This window comes from Limanda limanda, chromosome 9, assembly GCF_963576545.1.
Source record: "Limanda limanda chromosome 9, fLimLim1.1, whole genome shotgun sequence".
Taxonomy (NCBI): domain Eukaryota; kingdom Metazoa; phylum Chordata; class Actinopteri; order Pleuronectiformes; family Pleuronectidae; genus Limanda; species Limanda limanda.
Window position 1 is genome coordinate 9,380,292 of NC_083644.1, and position 21,264 is coordinate 9,401,555.

General features: G+C 41.0%; 1 protein-coding gene across 3 annotated transcripts in view; it reads left to right on the plus strand.

Annotated features, from left to right (window-relative positions):
- Window positions 1–21,264, plus strand: part of dennd1b (DENN/MADD domain containing 1B) — a 106,961-nt gene that overhangs the window by 66,753 nt on the left and 18,944 nt on the right. For 2 of the 3 annotated variants that reach the window (XM_061078317.1, XM_061078318.1), the window contains 5 exons: window positions 791–836; window positions 2,415–2,516; window positions 11,449–11,574; window positions 14,776–14,877; window positions 20,602–20,692. In XM_061078317.1, the coding sequence (XP_060934300.1) occupies window positions 791–836; window positions 2,415–2,516; window positions 11,449–11,574; window positions 14,776–14,877; window positions 20,602–20,692 (467 nt within the window). Of the gene's footprint in view, window positions 1–790; window positions 837–2,414; window positions 2,517–11,448; window positions 11,575–14,775; window positions 14,878–20,601; window positions 20,701–21,264 lie in introns of those variants that run through there. The other variant, XM_061078319.1, reaches the window with a different exon arrangement.

Sequence of the window (21,264 nt, forward strand, 5' to 3'; positions counted from 1 at the left end):
GTTTAGTCGTAAAAGTTTCAACATTTGCACTTTCTGTATTTTTTTCTGCAATGTCTGTGATAGTTTAAGACAAAATATACAAACAAATAAACATTTTAGCATTTGAATCAATCAAAGTCAGTGACCGAAAATCGAATAAAGGAGAAACATGGTTGTTCAACTTCAACACTTAACAATCCAGCCCACTAAAGATGAGTTTGTTTGTCCTGGTACACAATGGTTAATTCAATGTTAACTTCCTGTCACTGTGCTCCTTTGTAAATAAATTTAAACAGAAAACGGTTTTGTTGCCCCTGTTATGATAATCTATATATGTGCAGCTAAATTGAATTGTACAGCTCTGACTATTTTTCCATATAGCCACTGCACATCTGGTGTGGCACAATTGTTTCACAATTTTTCCAATTTCCATATTTCCTTATTTCTTTAATGGAATATCACAGACGCAATCACAAGTTATATCACAGTCAGGTCATTTCAGGGCGTTCGGTTTACAGCTCTAAAATACAGATAAAAACCACTCAACACATTAAAGGAGCTGTAATTTATTCAAGTTTATAGTTTAATAAATAAAGATGAATTAAGTATCAATGAGGCGATTAAATGGACTTCAGCAGATCAACTAATGTGTTAATGAAAGAGCAGGCACACAACATACAATGTTTTTTATACTTTTCCACATGTGTGTGGAACGTACAGTGTTACTGGAGCCTCCATATGTATCATCACCACATTCAACCATCTGATATGATTATTGTTCAGAGCTTTGTTTTCCTCTCTTCATTCACAGTGCCCCCATGCCATACTTCGTGGGAGTTCATCTGAGTCTGCTCGAGGTATGTTAGAGAATCTGTGGGTATGTTTACACGGTATGCATATGAATGTGCATATGTATAAATGTACATCATTATACTGTATGTGCATAATTATATGTGCTGCTGCAAATTGATGCACATGTGTCAACTCTGTTCATAAGTAGCTAAATGCTGATGTTTACTAATTTGATTTAGATATGTATTATGAATTTCAATGTGATTGTTTGTAGATTTTCTAGAAGTGAATAATAAAATCTAGGCTGTAAATGTATATTGTAATGCTGCAATTGCAACATGGACATGTGCTTTAAATAATGGTATAAAATTCAAATAATTAAATGAATTAGAGTAACGTGGTTTTGCCACATGCAACTCTAAAATATTAAAAACTCAAAAACACACTGAATTCTTAACCTGTCGTACAAATGAAATACAGAGAAGCAGATAAATCATCTGCAAGCAAAGAGCATTTTTACTTCATTGTTAAACCCTGTGTGTTGGCTGGGGGTCAACAACATGGCTGCTGTGTGTGAATGCATGTAGCACATGCACATTTCAGCTTGTGTGTGGGTGTGTGTGCAATTGTGCGAATGCGTATGTTAGTGTGTGTGTGTGTGTGTGTGTGAGTTTTCAAATGCATATGCTATAGTGTGCGTGTGTGTGATATTTGTCTGACAGTTGCAGCAGTGGCAGTATTTATCACACTCTGCATCCATGACAGACCCCCTTTCCACCACTACATAATTAGTCCAGATCAGCATGTGAGCCTCCACTGCACAGGCTGTCACAAAAGTGACAAACTAGAAATTCACACACTATGCTGTACACAAGACCCCCCCCCCCCCAGCAAACACACACACACACACACACACCTGCCTGCATCCTGTACCACACTGAAATAATTGTTGAATTTGTCGCCATCAGGATGCACACAGTACAGCATCACTGTGCTGTTGTTGATGCATGAGGTGTTGGTGCTGTGGAAAATGTTTGCACAGTCCAAATGTTTCCTCCCAGTGCCGTTCTTCATTCTCTGAGTTAGTTTGTTACAGCAAAGATGTTTTAATATTTTTTCCCCACACATCATTTTTCATTGTTAATCGTAAATCAGTGTGACGACAGCGTGGTTTTAAATGTGGCCACTTTGTTTTCTCCTTTCTCGTTGCTTCAGGGCATCAATGACTTTGTCTGTGGGAAACACACATGGGCCAAACTCAGGATTTACATTTTATCTTGATTTAATAAATACCCAAATAACATTTTAATGATCAGCCTTTTTTTTTTATATGCCAAACATAATTACCAGTGTAATAATGTACGTACATAATTGTTTAAAAAAATATGGCGGGTAATGGTTTCTGTTTTATGGTCCTATAAAAAAACAAATATCTATACCAATAAAAATGTGCTTGGTTTTGATAAAAAAAATAAGCGTAGCATTTGTTAAGCAACAATTTAAAAATATACTAAATAAACTTCTATTTGACACAAAAATAGTTACAGTTGGATATTTGTTCAATATTTTTAGACATTGGTCAGAACTGTTTTGAATTACTGTGACCGTGCTTTGCCAATAACGCTGCACATGTTCTCCTTTAGAGAGTACGTAGTAAATCACTGGAGGATGTGGTGATTCTGAACGTGGATACCAACACCTTGGAGAGTCCATTCGAAGACTTGCACAACCTGCCCAGTGACGTGGTGAGACACACACACACACACACACACACACACACACACACACACACACACACACACACACACACACACACACATACTTCTACCTATGTGAGGGCAGACACTGACATATTTATCTTTTAACATGAATTGCAGGGCTACATGAAAAAAATCACCTCTGTCAATAACATAAGACATTAATACATGTGATATACAGGTACAGACCTTAATCTTAAAACGATCTCTTAATCCTCCTTTGTTTTGTAAGGACCGGCCAAAATGTCCCCACTCTGGCTGTGTGTGTGTGCGCCTCGACTTGTACTTCTATCGTTTGAGTTACACACACACACACAAACGCACGTCCACACAAACACACACACACCTACCTTCCAGTGTTCCTCAACCTTTATTGTCTCATTACACTTGACACACAGAATGTTCATTTTTACTCACTTGCATAAACACAAATTTTCTTGTCCTTCAATGTACTTACGCTCTCTCTCTCTCACACACACACACACACACACACACACACACACACACACACACACACACACACATGCAGAAACTTGTCAAAGTACAGCTCTGTCCCCTCCCCACATCATTAATGACTGCAGCACTGGCTCCTCGTATTGTGGCTGTCTAAAGTAAACTCCCGTTGTGTCGCATGACGCTTGAAGGCGAACAGCATTCCCCGACCATCAGAGGCTTGTGGGAAAATGTGCAACTCCTTTCTCTTCATCTCCATCCATTCTAATCATTATTTCACATAGTCTTGCTTTCCTGCCTGCCCACTGGCACGTTTCTGAGAACGAGAGATCGGAGGAGGGAACAAGGCAGAGGAAAGAAAAGAAAAGGCAGAGATGGGTGATTTTCTAGGGGGAGAGAGTGGGAAGAAGGGGGCCAATTACCAGTGTGGGCAGTGAAGCCACCTGCCAGCGCATCGTCTCTTTAATTAATGGAGCACTGACGGCGGTCAGTGCTACAGGAAACATCACCACGACGTCAGGGTCACTTGCACATTCGCACACATTCTTACACACACACACACAAAACATTCAGAACAACACACGTTCTTGTCTCCCCTGCCTCTGTCAAAGCAGGGATCTGTTTGTTGAGCTGTTTTCCTGGGCGTGTGTGTATTAGGCCTCCTCTGTGAGACACTGAGGCCCCGCTGAGATCGTGCAGGAACTATTACCCACGTTACTAACGGTATATACTCAGGTTGCACCGCCTACTGGACTCCTGCCCTGACAGCAGTATATAATTCAATCCCCTGCCCGGCAGACTCCAGACCTTCTCACTCCCACACTTCTCTGGTTCTCCTGATTTAGCACTGCTCAGCCTACTACAACTGCTAGTGCGTATGAATGCCTCCTTACTACCTGCACCAGTGTGATCTTTCCTACATTTTATACCATTTCCTGCCTACTACTTTTAGACTGTTTGCCTGCCTACCTTATCGCCTGCCTGGCTGCTTGAGTTTCATGACACCTGTCTCCATTCTTGTCTCCCTCTCGGAGTACTTACCGCCAGCCTGGACGTTTCTTCCACCCGCTGTTTGCTTCTTTGCCTGTGTGCCTGTCTGGCTGCACTACCTTCCTCTCACTTCCTGCCTGCTTGCTTTTCTGCACCCAGGGACTCAAGTCCTAAATTAAACTGCAAACTGAGTTTGTCATAAAAAGGAGTCAGGGCTTTTGAAAAGCGACAGAAGCAGAGAGAAAAGCCTTTGTCTTTGCCGTGTGATAAATTAAGTGGCAGGCTCAGAGCCTTTTTCGCTTTGATCCCCTCCTCACCATTTTTCCTGACTAATGACAGAACATAGCCCGCATATCATGTCAAATTACACCACCTGAAACAGAAGCTTCTCTGGCATTAATATATTTATTGTAACAAATTGTTGTTGTTGTTTTTTATTCCTTTTCTTTTTTTCCCCCCGTCTCCTCTTATCTTTTCACCGGTGCTAGTAGATTAATAAGGAAGCGAGCAGGTACTAATTGAGTGGAATTCCAGGTCTCTTGTTAGTTTGCTTGTTAGTGATGAGGACATGCCACATGGCATTTGATGTTTGTGTTTACACACAGGGAGATGTTTGAGGCATTGTGCAGTTTGTCAAACAGAGGCCTGAAATGTTGATTAATGCTTTGTGAGTCTCCGCCGCAGCCCAAACGGCGGCGCGTTGCTTCGGAGCTATTAAACCCGCTCTTCGTTTCCTCTAAATCGCACTGTAACAGAGGCTACTTCACACACTTTATTCACTGTGAAACTGAATCCCTACTCACAAAGTCATGAATATTCTCATTTTAAAAGTGCGGCTTCGCTTCATGTGAATATACGAAGCATGTAAAGGATTATAAGTTAAAGGCCACAGGCTTTTTTTTTGTGTGTGCATACATCAAGTAAAAAGGGAAAACAAAGCACTCTGATGTTGATTTAAACAAACCTTAAGAAATCCGTCTAATTATGGCATCGCAGACTGTGAGCACATGTGGACTGGATTACGTGGCCCGGCTGACCAGTGGCCAGGCTTTTAGCAGGTTCAGAGTTCACAGTTGTCCTGAATTAGCCGCCTTCTTTCAGACAGGACCCCTACGCCGGCTCCACTAGTGCCCGCCCCTTAATGGTCTTTTCCCACAATTTCACACATAATATTTTAGATTTATTGACTATTACAAACGCTACCATGCCAGTAGCGGTTCCGTTTTGTAAAAAAAAAAGGAAGGATCTAGATGAGAGAGTAATTGTTAATGGGTCAAAAAAGGATGCAAAAATCTCCAGAGAATAAGTTTTGACATTTTTTTTCAATTGGAAAGTGACATGAATCAGAAGTTTATAACATTTATTGTCTTTTTATTTGTATTTTTTGAGGATAAGATTTGTCTTTTTAAATGTTTTGACAGTTAAAATAAATCAATGATATCAATTTATTTTCGTTTTTTCACCCCCTTTCATTATTTATAGCTGCAACATGCAAAATGTCTACTGAGCATCAGTCTAAACAGTTCCTATTTTTAAGCAGTATATTTTCATATTTTGTATGAAAAATAATGGAGATCAAGAAACTTTTTAGTTCCTTTATTTGAGTTTGCGTTTTTTTATTGTTATTTTGAATAAACAGTGTGATATTGTTCGAGAAATAAAGGAATATATTCAATAGTTTTCCCCATTAATAAATCATATTAATCTCAGAGCGACTGTGCTAGTGTCAGTAAAATCAATGTGTTGACAAGCACACTGAAATGAAATAGTCAATAAAAAAGCTGTAGTTTTTCCCTGGAAGATCAAGGTATTTTTGTTTCTTTTTCTGAAAACCACAGTTCCTCTTCCGCACCGAGATTTGTGCTGATAAAGTTATAATTGGCTTTTTCGCCGGTGGAGCTGTTTACTGCACTCGTCATTAAAAGTATCCAAGAATAGCAAATTAGGAGTCTGTTAATTCTGAAAACAAACAGTGTGCGACTGAATCGGATTCGTATTTGATCCCAGCAATTGATCTCAAACCAATGACGGAAGAACGGAGGATTTTTTTTTCATGTATTATTCTTTCTGTACCACATATTCAAGCTGAGGTGCTACAATGCAGCTCACATCTTTATTTTCAGATGCTCTTTTTCACATCACAGCCTAATTCCTTCTTTTCTCCTCCTCTCTGCCTCTCGCTACTTTGCTGACACCGTGTACCCATGCATTCCAAGCCCTCACACATTTGATCATTTGTATTCCCAATCAAGGGGGAAATTTACAGCACACACTCCTACTTCCTGTATTTCAAGCCTGCATTTGGAGGTTTACAAATGAATGAGGGGGTTGAGGTTGTGTCTGCGCGCCTCTCCTGAGATCACCTGGCACACTTAATCAAACATCGCAGCTTTAATTTGGTGTTCGTTTTCCGACGCTCCCAGAAAACAACATCTACATCATCATCTACAAGCGAGCACAGCCGACAGCAGCAGCGCTCACACACACACGCAGATGCACAGACACACGCACACAGACACCCACACTCTTATCGGCCAGGAATGTTCATCAATGACACTCAGATCTAGCTCAGGAGTAAACTTTTGCTACTCACAGATTTTTGAGTTTCTCCGCCAGATTTCCCCCCATTTTGAGTTTAGATACAGCCGATTGTGTCTCATTTCACTGGAGCCCTTCTTAGTCGAGCGGAGCCATCTACTGTAAAGCCCCTCGCACACTGTACTAACTACATGGTAGCTCAATTGTGGGAATGCTGTTGCTCCACCTCAGTTACATTCTGTGCATTTCCAGAACCGATCTCACTGCTGAAACGTACAACAGGCAAAGCGTCTGATTTTGTCACCGTGTCGACTCCAACTCCGTGCTTTACCAACTGCAAAGGCCGTTATCATTTGAATCATTACCTGAAGGGGTTACGATTGGTTTTAAACGGCGCTGAACTGTGCACACACACCTACTCCGCGGTGTTAGCAGCCGTTCGTTTGCTCATGTGGAGTTTAAAAGCTGCACTTCATTTTCACATAGTCGTTCTGCCGGCGGTTCGCTCCGGATTAAAAGTCAAAAAGCGAGAGCAGCATCACCCACTGCGTACGTTATTGAAGTGAGAGATGACATTTAGCTGTAGTTAATTATGTATGCAAAACTCAGCTGCTCGGCTGCTATAAGAGGTCAGCCTGACAAAGTAACCTCACACCGGGGAGAATCTCATGGCAATGGGATAGCCCTATTAAAATACACACACCGAGACTTTTCCTCCCCTTTGCTTTCCCACTCCTTTTCATTTCGCCTGACTAATGTATTGTGTTGCATACAATATCGTATGACTAAGAATTGCATGTCTCACTGCTAGCCTTAGTAATAGTCCATCTATTCTAGTCTTTCTTGATTTTTACATAATATCTTTTATCCCCACACTTAACTAATTTAATATTCACTGTAGTTATTTTTACTATCCTACCTCAGACTTTTATTAAGTGTGGCTGCTTATAGGAGATTGTAGTTAACTCCACCTCATCAAATGTAGTAATGTCCTCATCATTTCTATTGTAAGACGAAAAAAGAGTTGATTTAAAAAAAGGAATTCATAAAATATTTAATTTTAAATTGAACGAATGGATATGATTTCTAGATTCCGAGTCACATGCTCGTTGTTTACATGTATATGTGCATGTGTGAGAATTTATGCCCGTGGTTTTCCTAGTGTGTCTTTGTTCGAATTCGTATGTGTTTGTGTGTACGTGTGTGTGTGTGCGTGCGTGCGTGCGTCTGTGTGTGTGTACAGTTCAGACTGCAGCACATCAAAAGAAAGTGGGAGATTTTCATAACTATTTTTTTCTTTGTAGTTCTTTAATTGCGTCCCCATGGCTTTCTTTCCCTGGACAGAATCTTAAACAAAACATTCTTTTTTTGTGAGAAGAAAAACCCAACTTTTTCATTTATTTCTTTATTTTTTTAAACAACAGACAAGTGTCAGGGTCGTTATTTGGGAGGAGTTGTTTTATGCGCCAGTGAAAATTTTATGTAAAATTCTAAATATATACTTGTGTTTGTACCTTTTGTCTTTCTTTCTTTGTTTTTATTTTTATTTTATTTGCTTAATATTACCAGCCCAGCGACTACATTTGGCATGTTTTGATTGCTATCTTTTCTGTTTTTGTTTTTTTGTCTTAGAGTGGAAGTCTATGATTTTTCCGATGTTAATTAACTGCAGCGACCATGTCTGTTTATATAATCACTTGAATTGAAATATTATTTCTTCATTCACGACTTCAATGATAAAACCAAGATTATTTCATTCTCAGGTTGAGTTTTATAATAGAGTAGCAGCAGTTGTAGACTTCATTGTCTCTTTTTTTGTCAACATCCCCCTTTCTGTTCCTCTAACAGCTTGTGCTGGAATAAATGTATTATATACTCCATATAGTACATGAGTGTTTTATTAGAAATAGATAGTATTGATGCATCAAGTCACTGTGTGTGTGTCCGTGTGTGTCTGTGCGTACAACAAGCACACACACACACACACTCACACATTCACACAGATGCCTGGTGTCACCTACAGTGGTATCATCCCTTACAGTCAGGCAGGGATCATCATTGCACCTGCTAATTACCATCTCCAGCTGGAGAGTTAAATGGAGATCTGTTCCGTGTCTGACCTTTGAACCCGTGCTCTTTATGTGACGCACTTCAAACCCTGTTTTGGGCTGGCTGGGCCGGGCCTTAATGAGGCCCCATGTCTGCCCTCTGTGGGCTGTGCGCCTCGGATGCCCTGCTTTCATCCCCGACCATCTTCCCTTGATGTAAATTGAAAAGATCACAGCTATGGGGAGAAGACCTGTACTGGAAAGGCCTCTCTGCATAGATTATGAATATCATAACTCAACAGTTTTTTTTTTATTTCCCGCTCTCCCACAACCACACAGCCCTCTCTCTCTCCTCCTGCCCCCCACCCCATCCTTCCCTGTACAATGCTATAGTTCTAATTGGACCCAATGGGGGACTTTCTGCTTTTGATCTCATCACCGCCACTGTGACTTTACACTAAAAATGTCACTGCCAAATAGGGTTATCACCTGTAGAGCTTGGCCTTCCTCTGATGCCTGCACGCATCTCGTTAGCTTCACTCAAACTGGAGAAGTTAATTAGTCTGACAGGGCTATTACCGTGGAGGCACACCTGATGATTGTGGTGTAGGCAATTACTAACCATACATTTATTTTTTGTGTCTCTTTCAAGGTGGTCGCTTAACAAAAACGCTCGTCCGGTATTTTGTCATTCGCCACTACCATTTTTGTGACTCCCGAATGGGAGTAAAGAACTTTTCATCATGCTTAATTTTACTCATGGAACTTCAAACTTTATCACCCATTTTTCTCAAACACCGCGAAGCAAAGGGAGTGATTGTGTACCCACCTCATTAAAAAGTGTGTGCCACTGCAGTGCTCTCACCCGTTCAAAGCCGCAGTACAGAACTCTGTGTGCAGAGTAAACTCCACTATCCCATCTCCTCTGACAGTCTTCAGGGTATGCCTCCTCCTCTTAGACTGACATTGTGTTCGCTTTGATTCTTCCCCCAGAAAAAGACAGTTTAATGATTTGCAAGGATGAAAAAAAAATTTGTGAGAATGCACACAAACATGAAATATTAATTCCAGAAAGGGCTTTACATAAACATAAAAGCATTTAGCACAATGAGTGAATATGGAGATGACACTTGTTAATTTAACCGTGATAAACTTTCTATTTGATGCCTGGGAGCATTTGCAATGGCACCACAGGGACGTTGTGGAGAGTGAGAAAGCCCAGGGGAGAGGAATCAACGCTGTTCATTTTGTCTTTGTCCCAGTTTAAGACTGCCACTCTCTCTGCCATCCCTCTCACTTTCTTTCTCTCTACGCCTCTCTGTTTATTTCTGCCTGTCCTCTGTTTGAGCTGTTCTAACGCGTTGCTTCTCCTCCCTCCAGTTTTCCAGATAGGCTAATTGCAGTCGCCCAGTCCGTGATATCCCTCTAACGCCGCGGCCTCACAGCAGGGTGTATTTGTCCACCTCTCTTTGAAATTGACCAGATCAAAATGATATCACATTGCAGAGCAACTGGAGCCATTTAGTGGTGGATTGAACCTCTGGTTGTCTTCCCTGCCTATAAATACTGCTACTACCATAACAGCATCAAAACTAAGAAATAAATCCTTCATGTTGTTTTAAAGAAGTGAACAAATCAGTCAGTAAATATCTGACACATACACTGATCACACTCTATTTAATGTTTTGCTGTATTAGGAGGTGATTGATGAGCTGGAGAAATAAGCAGCACATTGTTAAATCTAAAAGGCAAACTACCAACCACAAATGTAAATTTACCCTGTTCCCGGTTGTTTCACATGCACTTTATCTCCTCTGCATGGGCAGTAAGTTTTATTCCATAGAGACACACAGAACATCCTCACCTTACCAGTCACATGCACAGTTCTGTAGGAATCATTCATCTGAGCTCTATGTAGATTAATTGATTCATAATTTTTTCGTTTTTTTGCTTTGTAACAAAGCAATGCAATGTTATTCAGGGCTGAATTACAGTTATACTGGTTTTCACCAGTAAAGGTGGAAGCTTCTATAAACTTATCTGTTTTCTTTTAAAATCATGATTCAATTCCATGCAACCGCTACCACAGCCCACACCTCACTGCATTCAGTAATACAGACCTCCTATGCAACCCAATCATGCTTTTGTGTGAAGCTGGCACAGCCCACACACAGAGTGGCAGTCCCTTCGCTATCTCTGCCTCCTCCTCGCTCTGCCACGGCACAGTCAGGCGACTGCTGAGCAGGTGAGGAGAGCCTCTTGACAACTTCCTTCCCAGACTCCCCAGGGCCCGGTGGCCAGGGTGAATCTTTTGTCATCCTGAAACAAGCTCGGGCCTGCTGCTTCTCCACTCTCGCCTGGAGTCCTGGAGACGGAGCCAGGAGAGAGGAAAAATAATTAAAGACATTTTATGTCAAGTGTCCCCTTCTAGAGGGAGTCCGGGAGAGCCAACAGGGGAGGGGAAAACAGGAGAACGAGAGAGGAGGGGAGTCAGAAATGAAATGGAAAAAAAAGCAGGAGAAGGTGATGGGTAGCAAAGCGGGGGTGGCAACGTGGAGAGAGAGGGTGAAGAACGAAGAGTGAGGATGTGAGTTTCCATTTCCTCTCTGCTGTCCCCTCCTTCTCGCCATCCCCCCATCCTCTGCTCAATTAGCAAAGCAGCAGGTGCTCGCAGCAGCACAACAGATACGCTCGGAGGAAAGGCTGGAGACTTTCCCTTTCTTCTCTTTCCTTTTTTAAGATGACCTGCAAATGTGATACTTCACACCCAGAATGGGCTCGCTGTTTCCTCCAGCAATTTCAGAGGTGATAATTCAACTTTTACCTCTCCACCCCTGCCTCCCCCAATCTCTCCCTCTCCCTCTCCCACACCCTCCTTGTGTTTCCTCCAGGTGTCCTCTCTGAAGAGCAAGCTGAAGAAGCAGTCGACGGCAACAGGAAGTGGCGTGGCGAGGTCCTTCATGAGAACGCAGGCCGCTCTATTCGGATGCTACCGAGACGCCCTGAGATATAAACCAGTAAGGATCCAGTGTCAATAATTACTAGAGCGATATTAATAGCAGCACCGTTTCACATGTGGGCTGAAATACACTTAAATGAATCTTGAAAAATGCACTGGTTTACCATTAGACCCATTAGATTTGAGGCTAATGTTAAATCTAATATTATTCTAACAGTTTGTTCATCAAAATAAGAAAAGGAAAAACATTTTTTCCACTCTTCTCTTGTGTACTGGCTCTCAAACATTTTCTGTTGTGTCCTCTTTCAGAAGCAACAAGATGTTTAAAGCCCCGAACTACACATTTTTAAAATCAATCAATCAATCAATCAATCAATCAATCAATCAATCAATCAATCAATCAATCAATCCCAATAATCCCAATGAGGTATAGGCAGGTTTCCCCATCTTATTAATACAACTAGGGATCATCCATGTCCCCATGAGTGGCTCTATGCTCCCCAAATATCTGTGATTTCCAAGAACATGTAAATATAACAAAAGGGATTTTTTTTGTTTATTGTAAAGACACTGCAATTTTGTCTTGTTAATAAAAACCGCAACAAAAATAATATATATCTCTGGATAATCAATAACCAGCAGACAAAAAGATTCAAACTTTTTCAACCCTCACATTTCAACAAACCTTTTTGCTTCTTTGAATTACATTTAAATAATGAGACAATAGATATTAAGGATAAAGGCCACAGACTGAATCTTTATCCAAAAGAGGAAACATTCACAGACATGAATATTTTTGCGCTCCAGAATAAGCAGTCATATTCGTGATCTCAGTTTGTGTGAACCGATTCAAATTTCCCCGTCTTCCGGTTGGAGCGGAGCCGTTCTGACTGAAGGTAAAAGGTGTGTTTCAGTCGGAGCGCAGAGCTGAGGTGGGCCTGTCTGAGGCGCTGAAATGTCAGGAACCGAAAAGAGTCAGGACTTTCCCTTTGAAGATCCCTTTTAGCCACCTTTGGTGTTTTACTCTCCTTTGCGAACCCCTCCTCACATTTCTTCTCTATATCGTTTCTGCTTATCAAGTCTGAGTCAGAGCAAAGCAAACTACAGCATGTCCTGTTTGTCAAATAGCGAGGCCTTTGTTCCTTTGGCTTTGAGATTAATTGGACTTTGTGGACTACCGGAGTCAAGATGCTACATTATTGATGCTGTCTCTTTTTTCTTCATACAGACAGTATACGAACAAGCTGCCTCCCCTCTGACACAAGCACTCTGTGTGTGTGTGTATATATTTGTGTGTGTGAGCACAACACGCAGTTAATTCTGAGTTCACTCACGCTCACACCTCATCTTAGATGGTATCTGTATAAAAGCCTTGGAGTTTACATACATGCACATCTGCATTCATGAAGATGCAGATGATTCTGCCTGTGTTCTGATATTTGTGGAACATCACTTTACTAGTTGTTGTTCCGAGCCGAGGAGAAGATCTTTCTCGACAGAGCCGAGCGGAGCGCTTGGGTTCACAGGCCCATATGCCTCGACAGAAGGAGGGGTGTGGAGGCTTGGTGGGAGTCTTGCTGAGTTGTAAATGAAACAATACTGGAAAAGGATAATGAGTTGAAAAGCAATCAGCTGATTTCTTAGGTCATCTGTTTCCTCTCACATCGATGCTCCCCTAGGTGCTTCTCACCAGCTCGGAGCAGCACACGTGTCTGACACATGAACCTGAAATAGAAATTCAAATTAATTTTCACCACCATTGATGGAACCAAGTCAGGTGGGTGTCTATTCATGGCTGCGTGCTCGGTACCTACTCGTGGCACAGTTTGCCAAAGTTCTACTCCAGTTGGCATGTTCCATTTCATATCATCCGACCAAGTGTCAAAACGCTTCAAGGGGACGGGATGGGTTTCCAATTAAGTGAACTCGGTTTTAGACACAAAATCCCCCCCAGCAGCTGTTTAGGAAGTTGACAAAAAATGGTAATTTATCGCTAAACACTTGTTTGAGTTAGATGTGTTAAAACATTACAAGTACCAGGAGTAAGTTTGCGTAGATAAGCCCCATTTTATTTCTCTCAGTATTGTTTTAATTTAACTTTATTGACTAAATTCAATTAAGACGGTGTTTTTTTTTCATTGTCTTTGCTGCGCTGGGTGCACTGGTGTTAACAAAAGTAAATAAAAAAGATTAAATTGATGTTGATGTCTCACAGCAATTGTGATGACATGTATCTACCACAGGATTTGACTGGACATTGATTTGTACACTGACCCACTCTTATAAAGTTAACTTGGAAAGTTTTTTTAGTCCCAGAATGCTTTTTATCTTCCTAGCTGCAGCGTGGTCCGAGGCTGTAGCTATGCGAAGACAAAGCTGATTAGACCCCAGCTGAGGCTACTTTAAACTCGGCTTTTAACGCGAGAATACGCCTTAAAAACTTTGTGTGATGTAAGTGGAGCAGTGTCTCTGTGATGTAATTTGGGCCACTGGTATCATCCCCTTTAAAATGGGGTTAGTCTCCAGTGTCGTTAAGTTGTTTTTATGTGCCACGCTGTGCTCATAGCCTGGAACACACAAAGCACATTGTTTCACACCAGAAGAATTGGGAGCATCATTGAAATATGTGAGAATTATGTTAATTATGGGAAAACATGAATTGGAGATGACTGTGGGGCTGAGTGTGATTGGCCTGCAGTGGTTCTGTTGTCATCCTCCATGTCTATAGCTCACAGGCCAGAAGACATGATGTAAGAAATAGTAATAATGTGATAATGTGCGAGTACAGGGGAGTTTACTGGGACACTGTCTTCTGGTCTGAGGGAGATCGTGTGCGCTCTGCCAGGGGAACGTGTTATTTTATAAGGCACTATTATTATTCCTTTACTCTCCCTCCTCCTCCACCTTCCTTCCTCTTTCCTTCCTGTCTCTCTTTTACGCTCAATTTTCATTTCAGGCTCACTTAAGCTCACTAATGAAGAAATCAGTTGAAATAGTTCTTTGTAAGAAAGTGCATAATGAAAGCAGGCGCGATGCGAGTGCCTTGGTGCTGTGAATCACATTATAAACCACAGCGCTCGGTTCAGACCCCCCGCCTTTCAAGACACCAAAAGCATCTGCCTTCCTTCCTGCGGCTCGTTTCTCAACCGAGTAAACACGGTTGAAAAACAGATTGATACAAAGAACTGTGAGCCAAAAATGAATTAGAAATAATTGTGTGTTTTCATTTTTGCCAATAACGTCTCCCTGGACTCCTCAGGGGGAGCCTATCACTTTCTGTGAGGAGAGCTTCGCAAACCACCGCTCCAGCACCATGAGGAACTTCCTGTCGATGGCTGTCAACCTGCAGCTCTTCAAACAGGTACAAACGTGTGTGTGTGTGTGTGTGTGTGTGTGTGTGTGTGTGTGTGTGTGTGTGTGTGTGTGTGTGTGTGTGTGTGTGTGTGTGTGTGTGTGTGTGTGTGTGTGTGTGTGTGTGTGTGTGTGTGTGTGTGTGTGTGTGTGTGTGTGTGTTGAGTTAATAATCATTTTACAAACCTCTTTAAAGCCAAATTATCAGGTTTATGCAGTTGTTTCTTAAAGCAGGTAACAGCGATTGCTTCCTTTCCCATAGTCAGTGGAACAGTTTGCCTCTTGATTGATTATTTATTTTTCAACGACATGTTCAATGTTAAAAATGCACAGGAATCTGAGAAGGTCTCTCACCCCACTGTCCTTCCAGTGTGGCATCTTGCATGATATGAAGAAACATTTGCTCTTGTGTGTTGTTCCCATGATGTAAAAAAACATCTATACATAAACATTAATGGTTATTTATGCATCAATGCCCAGAATTTCCTCAAGTGTCCAGACTGCCAAAACAAAGAAAAGGAGCAGATTTGGGTGTTCGCCTGGTTGTCATGTTTCCATCACTGCCGATCGGAGCTGTGGCGGATACAAACCTGTGTCTACTGCAGAGTCATTTGCAGATAGTCTCCATTCCCAGGGCAGAGAGAAAGCCAGATGTTAGTGGGAGGGTGTACTCAGTCTCTGTAACGAGTCAAATTAATATCAACAATGAGAAATTCTGGTTATGTATTTGACTTAGACCAAGTAAAAACAGGACTTTATTTTCTTATCTATAGATTCCTGTCACTTATATATGTATATGACATTGACACTGATGCACAGCTCTGTCCCTGTGAGCGTCAGCCGAGCACATATGGAAACAGATGACTGATAGAAAAGCACTTCTTCTATGGCAGGCTACTCTGTCCTTTCCCCATCAATGTCAGTTTATTTTTAAGCTGTTTATTTTTTTGAGCAGATTTTTTTTTTATATAGCGGGGTAAAAAAAAAAAAATCTTCAGTTTTATAGGTAAAAACTGTCTCTCAGCACCTCATGTGCTCAGCAACCTGTCAACTGGGTAAAGTTAGCATTTAGTATCTTGACAGTTCAGTAGTTCAGAGTCAGGAAAAATGGAGACGAGAGAGAGAGAGAGATAGTGGGGGGGTACTGGGATTATAGATGGTTATTGACCCCGAGAAACTGTTTACTGTGGTTATCTCCCAACACTCCTCTTAATGTGTCTCTGTTTGCTCAATTTTACTGAATGTACAAACACAACCACGATAAGTCAGGCATGTTAGACGTGCTTTTACTGTACAAAGCCATATCAGTTCAGGCAAAAACATGTGGCAACTTTAAACATAGTCAACAGAAAGCAATCTATTTATGTTTAGTGTATATGAGTGTGCATGTGTGTGCATGTGTGAGCGTGTGTTTTTGTACAGTTGTGAGGACATTTTTATCCGGTTCTCAGGACTTTGAGGGATAAGACTTGGATTTAGTGTTGTGGTAAGAAATAGGTTTAGGTCAGAGTAAGGGTATTAAGTCAATGAGTTGTCCTCACAACATTAGAAAGGATGGGAGTGTGTAGGTGTCACTCATACTGCCCCTGCTGTGGGAACTAAATCTGTTAACTCACTGACGTTACGGGGACTCGTCTTCCTTATGGGGGGGAAAAATAACATAAATCATTGAATTTTAAAGTGAAGTCACGTTTTAGGTCAGGGTAAGGTTAGGTATGGTGTGTGTGTGTGAGAGTCTGTGTGTGTATGAGAGAGAAACTATCCTTTATTCATGCCTGGTTACACGAGTTTCCCCTAAAATCACTCATGTATACTTAATATGTTTTTCGCCCCAAATCCCTTCAGCAAAACTAAACTTAGCTGAGCCTGAGCTGAGAGGAGAGACACCTCTGGCTCCAAAGAAAATTTCCTCTCACCCCTTGAATTTTTCTTTGTGCTCTCTGACCCGTGATAGTAGTGTGATTTACCCCTGAGAGTTTCTGCACAGCGGCCCTCAATCAGCCTTTTGTTTTTCTGGACACTCTGCCCATCCATAATTTTCCCAGGCAGAGCAGATAGCGAGCATCAGTTCAAAGTGTCCTCCCGGCTGGCTCCTGCCTCAGCAGTAGCATTGGGAAACAGGCCCTTATCTCCTCCACCTCCTCCTCTCCAGCTCGGGGGACAGGGTTAGCTTATCTCCTCCACTCCTCTTTTGACTAAAGTGAGGGAGGCCAGTGCTTCGCTCGGGCTCTGCTCTGGCCGTGACCCATACCCGTCCACAAACACAAACAATACTCAACGTGCCCGGCCACACGCATGCACACATCCATTGCATATACATAAGGCTGTGGGACTGGATTTGTTTTCTGTTCTTCTCCAGGTTTTTGCTATTGATTGTTTTTATACCATCTTGTATTTTAAGCTTTTGTCCAAATATTGTCTTCACTGTGAGTATATTTCACATTATTTATAAGCAGATGAGTACAGCAGCTGTCTCACCAATCCCCCAGTAACACAGGGAATAATACATGTATGGATTTTTATTAATAATAAAAAAAATCCACAAATGTTGAATCATAAATATTACAATAAAAACAGGGATTATCCAACAGTAGCATACGTTTAAAAACTTTACTTTTTAAAAGTAGTTAATTATTTTTGCTCATTTGTTTTTCTGTTTTCTTTCTCCAGTTTAAGTCAACAACAATAATTCCCAAGGCGGTCGTTAAGTAAGGGTGTCATGGCTGCAATATTTTAGCTTTGGTGTAAACAACCAGGTTGTGTTGCTCCATTATTAATCAGGCGATCATCTGTACTCAACTTTAAACAGTTTATCTGATCCATTATTATTTAATGACATGTATCATTTATTCAATCACAATAGCTTTGGGGATTTTTAAATGTCATCTTTAAGTCAAACCTGAACCAAATTCAAACCACACATTCTTTGTGATTGTTACACCACAAAAAACTGTAGATCACACACATACTGAAACACACACGTGTAATGTGGAGGTGTCGCCTGAGTTTGAGGTGTTACCATCTCAACAGGAAATAGTTTTTTTTTCCTCGAGATACTTTATTTAGTGATTTAGTTTTCTTTCCCTGTAGAGAAGCTCTTTGTCATGATCAGCCACAAATAATAAAATTCCTCACTGCAAATTATTTTGAAAAACACACATTTTAATTGAAGATTTCTATTTTTTAACCAGATGAGGTTTGTTTTAAAGTGACCGACAGCAGAAGAAGAAAAAAAAGGAATTTTAATCTTGTGCCACTATGAAATATAGACACTGAGCCGACCCTGGAAATGAAAACATTCAAACACACCACTCATTATGACACTTTTGCTCCCAGACGTTTTCCCTTCTGCTCGGTCCACCAGCTCCTCTCTGTTCAGAACAAAACAAGTGGGAGAGATCATCCTCAAGACTGCGGAGGGAAAACCTGCCTCCATTAACCTGCTTCCTATCAGCTCAGCTCCTGCACACTCACGAGCACACATGCACTCATGCATTATATCTGTGTGCGCTGTGCTAGCAGAGACTGATTCAATGAACTCTCACTGAGCCACACAGTGGTTCATTGAGTCTGCAGGAGGTCTGATAATGTCCTGCCAGGAGCCTTTGGAGAGACAGTCAATCAATAACTGTCCATTGTTCTATGTATAAATGAATGGGAATGAGCCAAAAGGTGCAAAACCAAACAATTTGATCAAGTGGTGGCTCCCTCCACTTTACACAGTCTATAAGACTCTATATTGCAGGAGTTGCAGTAAGCTGGTGAGTAAATGTTGTATAGGCTCCTGCTGCACATAATTAGTGATAGAAAGCTGCATATTAGAGCCAGTACTCAGTCTCAGCTGCTTATTTGGATCTATATATTATAAATATTGGTGGGGATTTAGAGAATACATTTTATAAGCTTGATTATCATCTATCTCATCATGTCAAGCACCAGTTGTGATAGTCTCTCACTCCTTATGCTTCCTCTATTTCTACCAAATCTGGAAGTCCATGCTCTGGTAACTTAGCAAAGATGGTGGGGAGATGACAAGAGGACATGTAGACATGAAGAGGTGGAGCAGGATTTTCTTCAAAATGTGAAACTTGGTTTGACATTGTTTGCACATGTAGTTTGGCCTGAGATTTGTTTGTAAGATGAATACATAATTCAAGCAAAAGCATTTAAATGTCATGAAGTGACTTGTTCTTCTTGTCACTGGATTCACGGTGATGTTCGTCCTGACTGAGACTCGTCCTGAAATTACCTCCTGTTTCTCTGAGACTTTCTTTACCTCGTAATTTTTGATGACAAAGAAAATGAGCTCCTTGTTTTCAACAAGTTGTTTTTGTGTTCATAAACGTACATGAGTGTGTGTGCTTGTGTGTGGGTGTCTTTGTCTGTGTGTGTGTGTCTGTCTGTGTGTGGTGATCACAGTCTGCCATTGTTGAGTAATGTCTAATTAAGGCCCACAGTGCGGCAGGTAATGTGCCTGTGGTGTGTGCAGGGAGATGGGGGAGGGGGCGGATAGGTGATGATTTGGGTTGATTATCTGCACTAATTGGACTCGCCAAGTAGCCAAGCAGTGGTCGGAACCTGCAGTCTCACCTCTCATTAAAATGATCTAATGATGAGCTTCCAGATCCTCTGACCAGAGGAGCGGGCGGTGGGGTCGCTCGCTAGTTAGCAGGCTGTCCCCGTGGACGTGCACCCGCTGCGACACTGAGACACTGTTGTGTTACACTTTGGACACACTCATAGAGGTGGGTGTAGGATTGCTACCATTAAAAAAAAAATCTGTTGCTGTTTTTACATATACAAGCATTCGAAATGTAGGAGGTGGTGATTTTTAATTAATGCAGTTATCAATCAAAAATGAATTTCAGCGATAAATCTAAATGACACCACTGCTGACTGTTAGCTGATTTTTCCTCCCACCTCTAAACAAAAAGTCCTGTATGGATTATTAGGAACTTTTACCGGTAAAAACAAAGATTTAATATAAATAATAATATTCTAAAGTTTTATTTCTATAGCGCTTAGCTTAATGAGGTTATGGTTGCTTTTCAAAACATATGGGAATTTATGCAAAAGCCTCAAACAATCTGATAGAAAGTTTTTCAAACAGTATAGTTCAGCTGAAACTTTCCGAAAGTATAAGGATGTCAGTAAAGTGTTAAAGAGGTTTGTTTATGGTATAAAATATTCATAGGAACATATTTATATATATATACACGTGCACACCATTTTGGCAAAACAATAAGATAAATGCCATTTAATGTGTTTTGTAGGCGATATTAACATTATTTCTGTTTTTCGTGCTTTTATTAGTTCATGCTTTAATGCTACTGTCTACTCTCATGTTATTTTATTGTGTTGAGGCGTGTTTGTGTGCATGTTTGCTTTAACCTGCACAACATATTTAAGAGCATTTGTGCTCATGAAATGTGTCTTGACTGTTGGGTCCATATTTATGAGATGGGGTTTTATGCGCTCCACGTTACACAGGGAGGAAATGAAACTTCCTCATGTCTCAGACAGTGTGCAGCATGTCGTCTGCTGCCCTAATCCCTCATCTGCTCCAAATTACCAAATCCCTATTACCTGCAGCCCACCTAATCTTGCGATGTAGTTTCCGTCAGGTAGGATTAATAACACCCACTGTGGTTAGAGTGTTTGAATCTGTGTGTTTGTTTAAGTGTGTCCTCCTCCCCCCTCCTTTAATAAGCACATTGTAATTTATGGTTCGTAGTTCATCGACGGACGGCTGGCCAAATTGAACGCAGGCCGCGGCTTCACCGACGTGTTTGAAGAGGAGATCACAGAGGGGGGCTTCTGTGGAAGTGAGTAGCGCCGGGCCTGTCTATCAATTAGTCACCTGACGTGTGTTTGCCATATTTCATGCAACGGGCAGAAGTTATTGTAAAAAGTGTGAACATAAAAATAAGGAGAAACCTTTTAAAGTTATGAAAATTAAAAGAGTTTTGTGCCTCTCTAAACTGTGAACCAGTTAAATATAGGAAAAGACAATAATCACAAGAAACTGGCTTGATTCAAACTCACCTCGATATGAAGAAATGGTTATTTATAGTATAGGAAAAGATCACTTATTGCTCAATAGAGAAAAGAAGTCGAGTTTAACAGAAATAGGTTCAGAGATAAAGATATTAGCACTGTATAAAACTATTAATGTCAATTATTGTATAAAAATCTGACACTACCAACTGTAGAATGTGAAGCTCCTCTACAGTTGTTTGCTTTGTTGCTGTTTTGTAAATTTGTATAAAAGCAGTAAAGTTGGAAAAGGTAAAAAGGCAAATAATGATAAACTAGTTGAATAAACTAAACTTATTAAATTTTATTATATACGTTATATAAAATGTCAATATGAAAGCATTTCCCGTCCTCAGATTCT